Below are 13,129 nucleotides of genomic sequence, written 5' to 3'. Positions count from 1 at the left end.
ACCCGAGGCCCAGCCCATCTCACGTCGCCCCGCCCACTCGCGGGAGCCCCGCCCCTCGAGGTCTCACCCGCGTCCGTTGGGCCAGCGGCTGGTCCTTCGGAGGCCCCGCCCCTTCCCGAGGCCCGCTCCGTCTCTCGGGTTGGCCGCAGGAGGAGCTCGCGCTCCCGTCTTCCCGCCGCCGGCCACGCCCCTCGAGGCCCCGCCCACAGGGCCCCGACCCCGTCCGTTGGGCGGCCGGCAGGAGGCGTCGCGCCATGCGCGGGTCCGGGACACGGGCTCGGGCCAACGGCGGGGGTGGGAGCCGCGCGGGAACGCGGCGGCGGCGGCGGGCTGCGTTGGAGGTGAGTGAGGGGTGCGCGAGGAGCGGCGGCGGGGGTCGCTCCGTGGCGTCCGGGTCTCCGGGGTGCGGAGGCTGGCTGGGCGGCGAGGCCCCGGGGCGAGGGGCGCGCGCCGGGGTGGCTGGGCCCGCACGAGGCGTCTCTCGGGCCGCCCAGGTCAGGCTTGTCCGGTTGTCGTGGAAACAGGCGGCTCTCGGGGGGCCCGGGCGCTGTCTCGGGGGGCGGGTCCCGCAGGGCAGCTGCAGGGGGTGAGGGCGGCCTGGCCCGAGGGTTCCAGGAGGTCAGCTGTGGCCACCGCACCCTGCAGCCCTCCGAGTCCAGTCCCCCCAACCGTGGGGTCCCCCGAGCTTCAGTCTCTCTGGCGGCCCCCGTGGGAGGGGGGGCTGCAGGTGGGCATGGGGTCCGTCACCCTCCTCTCCAGGGTCTGGTCCACAACCCCACCCCCCACGCCCACAGCCTATTCTGGTTTTCCTAGTCACACAGTAGCACGTTCCCCGCTCGTGTGCCAGCTGAAAGCATTGTCTCCCAGCTATTTCTGTACCATTTCTAGCCCCTCGACAAAATAGTGCCTCTTAAGAAAACACGCAGGGCTGGGGCTCCTGGGGACCCCTGCCGAAGAAATAGGATTATTTCCCATTTCGGAGCCAGTGGGTGGGGCCGGGGCGGGGCTGCAGACCCAGACACCCGGGCTCCCAGCACCTGGTCAAGTGTTTGATTAATGTGAATTGCTGGAAAGAATTTTCCAGCCCTGATTACAGGTGTCTCTGGTTAGTTACAGGTGTCTTCCATTAGCTCCGATGCCTCTGGAGTATGCTGGAGAGAGGAGACAGCCCTTAATCCCACAGACAGAAAAAGTCAGACCCCTCTCAGGAGGCTAGCACATCGGAATTAAATCTGATTAGATTATTTTCATCTTTAAAAGTGTGGCTCTGGCCGGAGCTGTCAATGTAGGATTTATGGCTGGTCGGAATCAGACAGAGCCTGTGAATCCACCCTCTTCCTTTCCTGTCCTGGTGGAAATGCTAATGGATCCCACATTGCAGTGTTGGAACGGCCATGTCCCTCCACCCATTCAGTCAGCCCCACACTGACCTCACTCGCTGCTGTGACTCGAGCTTGTTTTCATCAGAAATTGGACTCTCTTCTTGAGAACAAGAGAAAAACATTCTCCAGGAGAAGCAACAGCAGGCAACCTGCAACCTTGGGCCCCTGTTTCCCCAAGTTTTTGTGTGAAAGAGGAGGGGACTGAGCAGAAGAGGAAAAGGCCGGTCACGCTTCCAAAAACACAGATCTGGTTACCCTGGGCGTGCTCCGCTCCGTAGGAAACTCCTGCACGCCTCTTGCCCTTTGCAAAAACTCACGCATCCCATTTTGACAAACAGGCTGTACTCTGCATTCTCTGTGTGATGGTGGGGGAAGGGCGCGTGTGAGCAAGTGGCCACGCTCAGTGGTTCCTCCCTGAAGGTGGCCACAGAGGGAATGACCGTGAAGAGGCGAGTCTCCTGATAAAATGGATCCAGTCCATCAGGGTCTGTGTTTACTGGGACTTCTTGGGGCTTAAGAAGCAGTTGCTGGAAGGGAGTGAGTCAGTGTCTCCTACGTTTTTCTGCCCCTTTTTTGTTGATGTTGCTAACTTTGCCCCAGAGGGGGGGGGGCTCCCCTCCACGACTCTACACATAGCAGCTATGTGTTTGTGATTTTCTGTTTTTAATTAAAGCAGAATCATGTAAGCTTTAGAACTTTACAGAACCTGTAAAGATGCACCCCCTGGTGCAAAGAGCTTTTTACTTCTTTGTTGTATCTGTTCTGCTCAGTCGCTCAGTCGTGTCTGGCTCTCTGTGACCCCGTGGACTGTGGCCCGCCAGGCCCCTCTGTCCGTGGGATTCTCCAGGCAGGAATACTGGAGTGGGTGGCCTTTCCCTCCAGGGGATCTTCCCGACCCAGGGATCGAACGCGTGTCTCTTGCATTGGCAGGTGGGTTCTTTACCACTGAGCCACCTGGGAAGGCCTCGGTTGTATCTGGGGCCTTTTAAATCCCCGCATTTATTACTTCCTGACTTTTCTGTGAGTTGGCCTTCTGCTGAGACACGGCTTCTGCCATTTGCAGCATTGTATTTACTCTTACACTCGGACATCATCTCCGAACACAGAGGTCTCCCTGCCAGACATCCCTGGCGGACCGTGGGGCTGGGTCAGGACTGTGGGAGCTGGGCTCCAGGTGAGGCATGCGTCTGTGGAGGGTCAGGTCCGCCGAGAACGGGTGGTGGCCAGAGGCCCGAGTTGGAAATTTCTGGGGTGGGTGGTGTGACTCTCAGGAGGCGCGGTTGTTTGAAGGCACTCATGTGGTGTGCGAACCAAAGCTGTGTGCTTGTCACATGAGGCCCATCGGAAACACTTCGGTGGTAGGTTCAGTCAGGGCTTCGGATGGGTCCGAGAGGGGGAGCCAAGCCAGCTCTGGGCTCCGCGGCCTCTGACGGGGAGGCTGGTGCACCTTCCTCAGGGAGGACGGAGACCTCGTGTGCTCCTCTGCTGAGGACACCTGGCTGTTTTCAGCAGGTTCGGGCTTCAGAAAGCTGGTTCATGGCGCAGGGCTCTGCGGTGGTGAGTGTGAGCAGCAGATGGTCAGCGCAGGAGGCCCCAGCCCACCCGGTGGACACACGTTAGCGTTCGGAACCCAGTCTTTGGGGTGTGACGTTGTTAGGAGCATTTTGAAGAGTTCAAGATCCTCTGAGGATGGTTCTGGAGGAATGGAAGGGCAGGTCTGCTACTCAGCCTTGGTTCCCACAGCCCTGGGGTCGGGGGTGATGACCTCACAGGCCGTGACCGAGGCCCAGGGGCCAGCCAGCTGGGAAGAACGTGGTTCGATGTGGGTGTCCCGGCCGGGTGCCTCGCCCTGTTTGGGTCCCGCGGTGTGGGCGTGGGTCCTCGTCTTCGGGGGGCTCTCGAGTCACCTCTCCCGCCCGGGGCGGTCCCCTTCCCCCTCCCAGTGCCTGTGAGTCAGGGCTGAGGCGATGGCCGCGGCGGAGGCCAATGCTGACGCTGGTCACGGGCCGGTGCCCAGAGCTGCTCTCACCAGGGCCTGGCCTGTGTTTCCAGAGCCTTCTAGAAAGTGGACCTGTTCTCTCTGGTCTGCCTGCCTGGAGGGGGTGCAGAGTCGGGAGCTGGAGGTGTTCAGGCTCCCCAAGTGGTCCTGAGGCCGGAGTTTCTGTGGAGGAGGACATCCTTCCCCTCTGCCCGCCCGGAGCTTGTGGGGGGAGGGCCCGAGGAGCCCGCTCTCTGGAACCCTAGGCCTCTCGGGCCCCAAGCGCATGAGAGTCGTGACTTTATGACACTCCTAGGCGTCTCAGCGCTGTGTTCTGATTTCCTCAGCAAGATGGCCCCTCTGGCCTGGCCAGGGCCCGCGCGCCAGGCTGGACGCCGTGGGTGGACACTGGCATTCCAGCCGTGCCTCCGCTGCTTCTGGAAGAGCCCTTTTGTGTCCGTTGTGGTCATGTGTCCATTCGGGTGCTGCTGTCCCGGGAAGTGGCTCCTCCAAACCAGAACTGGTCCGCCCGGAGCGGCGGGTCGGGGGCTTGTGTGCTGACTGCGAGTGGCTGTCCGCTCGGCCCGTGTGGCTGACTCTGCCTGTTGGCTGGCTGTGTTGCCGTGTGCACTGAGTCTCCCGGAGCACAGGCAGTGCGGTGGGGCAGGTGGAGTTTAGGGGAGCTGCGCTGGACTCCGCCCTGGCTCTGGGCATCTCTTGTCTGCCCTTGGGTGATCTCACAGAGCTTCCTGGTGACGGCTTTCCTTGAAGGGAACCCCAGCTGCTCCGGACCTGCTCTGTCCCCTGCGGTCCCACTGGCTTCAGCCGTATCCTCCCTGTTTGAGTCTTCCAAGGTGCCGTGTCCGCGGCTTCTGCTGGGGCGGCGGGCCCTGGGCGGCCGTCCAGTCTGTTGAAGTTCTCCCGAGCCTCGTGGGCTCCTGCTGGTCGGTGCTCACCTGCCTTTTGTTTTCTCCCAGGACGCGGCCTCTTCCCTGCCGCTGGCCGGAGCCCTGGGTGCTCGTCGGTGAAGACGGGCCCACCATGTTCTATGGGACCCACTTCATCATGTCCCCGCCCGCCAAGAGCAAGCTGAAGCGGCAGGGCCAGCTACTGTCCAGCGTGCTGTCCCGGACCCTGAGTTACAAGTACCGCGACCTGGACGCCCCCTGCTCGGGCCTGGGCGCCGGTGACGACCCCGCTGAGCTGTCCACGCAGCTCTCGGCCCCCGGGGTCCTGAAGGTGTTTGGGGACAGCGTGTGCTCGGGCACCCACTACAAGAGCGTCCTGGCCACTGGCACATCCAGCGCCCGGGAGCTGGTGAGGGAGGCCCTGGAGCGCTATGCGCTGAGCCCCGAGCGCGCCGCCCAGTACGTGCTGTGCGACGTGGTGGGCCAGGCCGGCGGCTGCGGGCACCCGTGGCAGGCCCAGGGCTTCCGGGTGTTCGGTGACAACGAGAAGCCCCTCCTAATCCAGGAGTTATGGAAGCCCCGAGAAGGCTTGTCCCGGAGGTTTGAGCTGAGGAAGAGGTCGGAGGTGGAGGAGCTGGCTGCCAAGGACGTGGACACCATGACGGCAGGTGAGGTGGCAAAGGTGGGGGTTCGGGGGGCGCGGGGAGGCGGGGCGTCTGGAGGGGGACAGACGGAAGGCCGCTGTCCTGGCGCTGTGGCCTGTCCACACGGCGGGCGCCACCTCGCGGTGTCGTGGGGCAGGGAGGACCTCGGCCAGCGCAGGCGGCAGATGTGGTACAGAAAGCCCCCCAGCTCTGAGGCTCCTGGGGACTCTCAGGGGCAGAGGGATGTGCACTGATGGAGTAAGGGGTCTCAGCTGCGGTGCCCCAGGGAGCGTGCCGGAGCTCGGGGCCGGCCCGGAGGGGTCGTTACTGCCGGGGGCTCGCTGGGGTGCCCGAGCCCCTGAGGGGCCGCAGCTTCTGGGGCCTGCAGGCTGGCCGCTGCTTTGTGTCTGGCTTTTATTCACTTGGTGGAAAGAAGCTGGTTATCTTAATAGTAAGCGCCATAAAAAATATGTTTTTTCGAATGCCAAAAGACTCTTAAACGTATCTCGGGTAGTATTTGACTTCTCCTTTGTTTCTTATGAAAATGGTGGCTTTATGTGAGCAAATGGAGTGGTCTCACATGGCTCAGAGCAGAGGTCATTCGGTGGCCTCAGGAGACCCATCACTTGGTACCGCAGGCTTGGGGGGCTTGAGCCCTTGCTGACGGCTTGTGTTTTGCTCCGGGTGTCTCGAATGCTTGTGTGCTCCGGTCCTGCTGTGGTGCGAAGCCTGCCTTGCACGCTCAGGGTGTGGGGACCAGGGTATGGCAGGCGAATGGATGCCCCGGGGCTGTGGTGCCAGCTCCAGGGCTGCCACGGGTGGTGGTGGGCGGCAGCGGACCCCGCTACCGCTTCTGGCCTCAGTCGTGTGATCTGGAGGTGGGGTGCTTGCTTCGCAGGGGCCCCAGGGTGCAAGAGAGTGTGCAGCGCTCCCGACGGTGACTGACTGACTGGTTAGTTCTCTGCGGGCCAGGGGTTTCATCACTGATGCTCTGCGGAGTTGCAGGCACCTGGGGGAATGACAAGCTGCCCAACAAGTAACTGCTGTTACTAGGTTGTTCTTTTATTGTTTTTTAAAAAGTTTAATTTTATCGAAGTACAGTTGATTTCAGTGTTGTGTTAATTTCAATGTTGTTGTTTCTAATTCTCGGACCAGGCCTGGCCGCAGGCTGTGGACTCGGTGCCGGCCCGGCCGTGCTGCTCCCGAGGCCCCGGCTCCTCGCCCGCCTCGCTCTAGGAGGCCTGGAAGGGGCCGCGTCACGTCACATGGGTGCAGGGGTGGGTGTTCAGCTCGTGGTCACCGTCCTGCCCAGCGTTTCCTCTGCCAGACCGAGAGCAGAGAGCATGGGGGCTGGGCCGGCCCCGCCGCTGCTGCGGGTCCCGGGGGGGCCCTGGGGGGCCGCTCTGTGTCACGGGGGTGACCACTTGAGCGGAGGGGGAGCAGGGCGACCACGGGGCCGGCCGCCATGTGGGGGTGCAGGGTTTTGCCTCCTGTTCCCCGATCCTATTTTGACCCTTTCCTTTTACACTGTTGAGGCAGGAGAAGGCGCACAGCCTATTCAACTGGGTGGTGGTTTTCAGAGAAGGACTCTCTTGACCTGGGTGGGGTCTCACTGACCCACTTCTCCAGGCTGGAAGCGGGTTGTGTTACCTGCCTGGAGCAGGCTTCCTGGGCCCCAGGGAGTCGGCCTTTCTGGCCAGCCTCCGACTCGGGTGTGGCCTGAGTGCCCTTTGCCTCCTGGCTGGAGTGTCCCCCCACCAGTGACCGCGCCGCAGAGCCGAGGACTCTGCAGGCAGGCCCACCCCGTCCAGCCCTGCTCCACGGGTCACGGGCGGCAGAGCTTCACCAGAGCCCGGGACCTTTGTGTCAGGTGTCTGGGGATCCTGGTGATACACAGCTGTGTGCACGTGCTCGCACATGTGAACTCACACTCTGCACTGTTCCCCTGTGTAAAGAATCTGCTGCAGCCCCTGGATCCACAGATGTCCCTCACCTCCTAGTGCACCCCAGGGTCCGGGGCCCCCTACCTCCTCGCGATGGTGGGGAGTGCAGAGAGACTGAAGGTGTCACTGTCGGGCGGGGGGTCAATGAGCCCCTCTGGCTGCTCTTCCCTGGTGGCTTCTGCCCCTGTTCCTAACACCTGCGTCTCCAGAGAACGGGGCGCCCCACCTCCTAGGTGGCCCGTGATGAGCCCCGAGATGCTGTTGGCTCCCTGAGCGACCCAAGTGTTGCTGAGAGGCTGTGAGGTGGTGTGGGCTGCGGTGGGCACCCAGACACCTGATTCCCTTCCTCCTTCCCTGAGGATGGGTGACGGTGTCTCTACCCCCTGGGAGTGGACGGTCCACCTCGTTGAGAGAAGGGTGCGAGAGGAATGGACCGCTTGTGTGGACTTGTGTGCATGCGTGTGGACATGTGTGCATGCATGTGCACGTGTGTGTGGATGTGAATAAGCACCCGCCTCCCTAGATTTCAGGTTACTGAACAGTCACAGCGATAGTGGTTATTCCCACGTTGTCCTCATGTCAGAAGGACGCCTGTGTGGATGCACTGGGGCTCATTGGTTGTGCTGGTTTCAGGTTAAAAGCCCCCTCGTGCATCCTGGAGGCTCGGGCTGGGAGGCTCCAGGAGCCCCCCAAGGCACCCTCGGGTGACCGGGACGCCCCGCCTGGCCAGGTGGAGGAAGGGGCTGTCCGAGAGTGCTGGAGGGAGAATCCACTTGGCTCTCCGGGACCGTCCGGCTGTGATTACGCGCCCGTGGCGTGTGCTCAGGCAGTGCTGGCGTGTGTTTTCCATAAATACTGCCTTTTCCCAGCTGCTAGCCTGCCCACGATTTCCAGAGGATGGCAGCTCCGTGTGGCGCGGGCGGGGGCCAGAGCCACTTCCGCCTGTTCCCAGAGGCTGGCATCCAGGGCTCGTGCCCCGCGGAGAGGGCTCTGGGCCTGTCCCCTGGATAAAGGCGGCAGTCACTTCTGCCGACCCCAGGGAGGGGTGCGGGCCATGTGGTTTTCGTCAGTGGTGAGGGAAGGCAAGAGCGTGGGGTTTATTTGTGTCCCGGATCGGAGACGAGCTTGTGAACTGGGTTCTCACCTGCAGCCCCGGGGCACTCCGGACCAGCAGGTCTTGGCTGTGGGGGCCGCCCTGGGCCGGGTAGGACGCTTAGCTTTGTCTCAGCCTCGCTCCCCAGTCATGACAACCACAGATGTCTCTGGGCCTGGCTGAGTGGCCAGAGGGCAAGTTTGCCCGGGAGTGGGAACCACTGGTTTGGACCCGGTGGCCTGGACGAGGCAGGAACTCAGCCTGCCGGCTGCACCTGCGCCTCCTGCGGGCACCCGAAGCCGGGTCCCGGTGGGCACTGGCCCCCCGCCTGAGGGGCTGGGGTGTCTTCCTTGTGGCCTGCCTGGCCTTGTTCCTGTCTGGGAGGCAGGGCCTCCTGGGCTGTGGGCGCCCTGTTCGGAGGGAGGCAAGCTGAGGAGGTTTCTAAAGCTGCCATGTCGTGAGGGTCTCTCTGCAGGGACATCTCTGCATCAGCCCTGGGCTTGTCCCCATCGCCCTGCGGTGTCTGTGTGGTCTGCATACAGCAGGTGCTCGTTAAGTGCCTGTTTAAGGGTTGATGCAAATTAGAAGGGCAAGCTCCTCTGTAGGTCTGGGCTTCAGGGCGCACCCCAGGCTGCAGGGCTGGGACTGGTTTTCTCCACGGAGGGGGTGGACAGGCCTGAGCCCCGACGAAACCGGGGGGTCCAGGCATCTGGCGAGGCCGCTGCTGTGTCAGCTGCTGACTGTGTGCTGTGAATTCTGTCCTGCGTCCCCCAGCTTCTCGGCGCTGTTTTCTTTTGACCTTTTCTCCTCCTGCCACGAATCGGATGTTTCATAACACTTCTCAGGATGGAGGAGGTGGTCTGGATTCTTTTCTCTCATTGAAGAGGAGCTGCCTCTTGAGTCTTGAATGAGACTCCCTTTGAGCCTGTTCTCAGCGATAGTCATTGTGGGAAACCTTTAGTTTACGTGGTTGGGTAAAAGCATGACAATGCCCATCTTTCCCCATCAGTCTAAAACTACAAAATTGAACCTAAAAGACGTTTTTGAGGATTTTTACTATTTATTTTTGGCTGTGCTGGGTCTTTGTCGTTGTGTGTGGGCTTTTCTCTAGTTGTGTCGAAGGGGGCTACTCTGTTGGGCTTCTCACTGCGGTCGCTTCTTGTTGCAGAGCACAGGCTCCAGGGCACACGGGCTTCAGGATCTCAGGCTCAGGAGTTGCGGCTCTTGGGCTCTAGAGTGCGGGCTGGGTAGTTGAGGTGCACCGGTTAGTTGCTCCGAGGAGTGTGGTATCTTCCCAGACTGAGGATCAGACACATGTCCCCTGCGTTGGCAGGTGGATTCTTATCCATCGTACCTCGAGGGAAGTCTATTCTTGAGGATTTTTAATTCAAAGAGAACATAAAGTTGAATGGTTAGCTGCTAACAAACCAGTTTCATCCTTCAATTCACTGCTTAGATTAAAAAAAAAAAAATTACAGCCTTTAGTTTCATATAGAGGCAGGGTGTTGGAAGGAAGCCTAGAAGCCCTGTCCCCCGAGCTGGATGGTGCCCACCTGGGGCCTGGCTGGCAGCACCTTCCCCCCCCCGCCCCCCCGGAGACTTTGGGCCACGTTATGTAAGGAGCCTTTGAAGGCTCAGCACTTAACACAGAAGACACAGGGGGAGATCAGAACTGGTGTAGAATGTTTGAAAGACACAAAACATATGAGGAATTGGCTAAAGTACAGATGGGGACGATGCAGGGAAAGAAAAGTAAAGTTGCATCCTAACTCCAAATACTTTAAAAACCCACAAATCAGAGATAAAGTTATAGAGCTAAAAGAAAGGTTTCATAAATAAGGCTTCAGTTCAGTTCAGTTGCTCAGTCATGTCCAACTCTTTGCGACCCCATGGATTGGAGCACGCCGGGCCTCCCTGTCCATCACCAACTCCCGGAGCTTACTCTAACTCATGTCCATTGTGTCGGTGATGCCATCCAACCATCTCATCCTCTGTCGTCCCCTTCTCCCACCTTCAGTCTTTTCCAGCATCAGGGGCTTTTCCAATAAGTCAGTTCTTTGCATCAGGTGGCCAAAGTATTGGAGCTTCAGCATCAGTCCTTCCAATGAATATTCAGGACTGATTTCCTTTAGGATGGACTGGTTGGATCTCTTTGCATTCCAAGGGACTCTCAAGAGTCTTGTCCATCACCACAGTTCAAAAGCATCAATTCTTTATAGGACACAAACTGTGGGGGAAAGGCAGATAAATTTGACTGTATTGAAGTTTAAGCTTTCTTTCCACTTGCAGACATTATATACTAGGTAATGTGTGATAAGATACAAGATTTAGATCTACCCATGGTGCTGCGTGTAAATCCAGCTCTTTTTTGAGGCACTGCTTTTGCTTGAGGCATGGTTTCCACCACTTGCTTTTGTACTCCAGGATCCATTCTCCTAATCATGGGCACTTAGGTTGCATCTGATTCTTCCCGCTACAGACCGTGGCACGGTGACCCTCTCCAGGGCCTGTGCCAAGCTCCCTGGGGGTCCCCACGAGGGAATGGCGCTTCTGGATTCCTGTGGGACAGCAGCTTCTGCAGACAGGTTGCCTGCTTTCTTGTACAGCCGTTCCGTATCCTCAAGTTTTGAGTATGAGCCCCCACCCCATGGAAATCTTCCCGGAAACAGGTTAAAATCAGAAGGTGCTGCAGGGTGACAGGGTGCTGGAGTCATGCAGCCAGAGAGATGCCCTGGACCGGTGGGCGGGAGCAGCTGTGAACTGAGTCGTGAGATGATTTTCCTGAGTCAGAGTGTAACTTTGAAACTGTCCCTCGGCCTAAACGAAACTCAAGAGATGGACCTTCTGGATATTGATTAGCCAGTGATTTGAAGGTGAAGGAATGTTCTTTTTCAAATACTTATTTGGCTGTGCCAGGTCTTAGTTGCAGCAGTGGCATCTTTAGTCATGGCATGCGAACTCTTAGATGTGGCATGTGGGATCCAGTTCCCTGACCGGGGATCAAATCCAGGCCCCCTGCATTAGGAGTGCGGAGTCTTAGCCACTGGACTGAGGGAAGTCCTGACAGAATTTTCTTTGTTGTGCTCATTCATTCATTTGTCAGCAAATATTTGTTGAGTACTACTATGTTAGGTACTTGACTAGGTACTGGATATACAGCAGTTAACAAACAGATCATGTTCTCATGGAGCTAAGGTTCTACAGTGGGAAATAAAAGATGATTTGAAAAACATAGAATTACAAATTCTATGCGCTATAAAAGAAGAGTATAGGTGCTAATTTAGCAGGGAGGTTAGGGATGTTCTGTGCTGCGCAGAGACCCAGGGGCGGCGAGAACAGCGCTGTGCAGAGACCCAGGGCTGAGCTGTTGCTGGTGTTCACTCACTCAGTCGTGTCTCAGTCTTTGCGACCCCACAGACTGCAGCACGCCAGGCTTCCCTGTCCTTCACTATCTCCCGGAGTTGAGTCAGTGACACCATTCAACCATCTCATCCTCTGTCACCCTCTTCTCCTACCTTCAATCTTTCCCAGCATCAGGGTCTTTTCCAATGAGTTCACTGTTCACATCAGGTGGCCAAAGTATTGGAGCGTCAACATCAGTCCTTCCAATGAATACTAGGGGTTGATTTCCTTTAGGATTGGCTGGTTTGATCTCCTTGCTGTCCAACGGTCTCTCAAGAGTGTTTTTCAGCACCGCGGTTTGAAAATGTCAATTCTTTGACACTCAGCCTTCTTTATGGTCCAACTCTTACATCCATACATGACTACTGGAAAAATTATAGCTTTGACCATACAGACCTTTGTTGGCAAAATGATGTCTATGCTTTTTAATATGTGAGAGAATGAAACAAATGTGAGTTACCAAAAGGCAAGGCAGCCGGAGGGTGGGGGAAGTTGTGAGAGGTGAAGCTGGAGAGATGGTAGGGGTTGTTAGGGATTTTGGATTTTAGACGAAGCTTACTGGGAGGCCACTGAAGGCGTTCAAGACCGATGTGGCTACTGGGTAGAGAATACTTTGAAAAGTCAGTAATAGATTAATTAATTTATTGTAGGAGTCTAGGTGAAAGTTGATGGTAGCTTGGACTAGAGTTATGAAAAAGCAGGTAGAAGCTGATGAATCCCAAATATATTCTGGAGGTAGAATCATCAATATTTGTAAATGAACTGGACGTCAAAGATGAGAAAGAGGTGTCAGGAATGACGCCCAGATTTCTGATAAGAACAGCTGAGTAGATGGAGGTGCCATTTACCAAAGTGGTGACTTCCCAGAGAGAAACAGATTATAGAGGGAAGAGTAGAGTTCTCTTTAGACTGTGTCCAGTTTGAGAGATCCAAGTGGAGGTGTCAGGAAGGAAGTCAGATGATGTGGATCTGGAGCTCAGAGGAGAGCAGGTTATAAAAACTTAAGCTGTTAATAGGTGATACTTAAGCTGTGAAATGGCACCCCACTCCAGTACTCTTGTCTGGAAAGTCCCATGGACGGAGGAGCCTGGTAGGCTACAGTCCATGGGGTCGCTAAGAGTCGGACACGACTGAGCAACTTCACTTTCACTTTTCCCTTTCATGCACTGGAGAAGGAAATGGCAACCCACTCCAGTATTCTTGCCTGGAGAATCCCAGGGATGGAGGAGCCTGGCGGGCTGCCGTCTGTGGGGTCGCACAGAGTCGGACACGACTGAAGTGACTTAGCAGCAGCAGCAGCAGCAGCAGCAGCCAGCTGTGAAAATTGATAGATGACCCAGGTGATAAATACATATACAGTGAGAAGAGTCAAGGGCTTAACAAGGAAACTGGAAGAGCTCCAGACTTTAGAGGAAAAGTAATGAAGGAGCAAATTAGACTGAGGGGAGACCAGAGATGTACAAGACAACACAGTGTGTGATGCCGTGGAGGCCAGTGTGAGTCTACTGTAGGTCAAAAAAGGTGCAGACCATTGAAGCCATTGTATTAAGCAACATGGAGGTCACTAAAGGTCCTATTGCTAGCTATGTTGCTGGAATGTTTAGCACACATACCATGTTGAAATAGGTTGAGAAAGTGGTGCTTATATTCTGGCAATATGTGGAATTAATTAGCCTGGAAGATCTTTCTGTATAAAGTACCTGGAAGTGCTGGATGAACTGTAACAATTCTCCTTTTAGATGCATAGCTGAGAACCTCCCAAAATAAAGGAATCCCTAG

General features: G+C 57.2%; 1 protein-coding gene across 7 annotated transcripts in view; it reads left to right on the top strand.

Annotated features, from left to right (window-relative positions):
• Nucleotides 1-13,129, top strand: part of RADIL (Rap associating with DIL domain) — a 60,141-nt gene continuing 47,012 nt past the window's right edge. For 2 of the 7 annotated variants that reach the window (XM_081552695.1, XM_081552696.1), the window contains exons 1-3: nucleotides 208-341; nucleotides 1,111-1,831; nucleotides 4,338-4,936. In XM_081552695.1, coding sequence (XP_081408821.1) covers nucleotides 1,818-1,831; nucleotides 4,338-4,936 — 613 coding nt within the window. In that variant the 5' untranslated portion in view covers nucleotides 208-341; nucleotides 1,111-1,817. Of the gene's footprint in view, nucleotides 342-1,110; nucleotides 1,920-4,337; nucleotides 4,937-13,129 lie in introns of those variants that run through there. The other 5 variants (XM_081552697.1, XM_081552694.1, XM_081552700.1 and 2 more) reach the window with 4 other exon arrangements.

This window comes from Giraffa tippelskirchi, chromosome 13 (genome assembly GCF_054371585.1).
Source record: "Giraffa tippelskirchi isolate mGirTip1 chromosome 13, T2T-mGirTip1v1.2.pri, whole genome shotgun sequence".
Lineage (NCBI taxonomy): Eukaryota > Metazoa > Chordata > Mammalia > Artiodactyla > Giraffidae > Giraffa > Giraffa tippelskirchi.
Note: the sequence above shows the minus strand (reverse complement) of the source record. Positions and strands in the feature narration are given on the sequence as shown.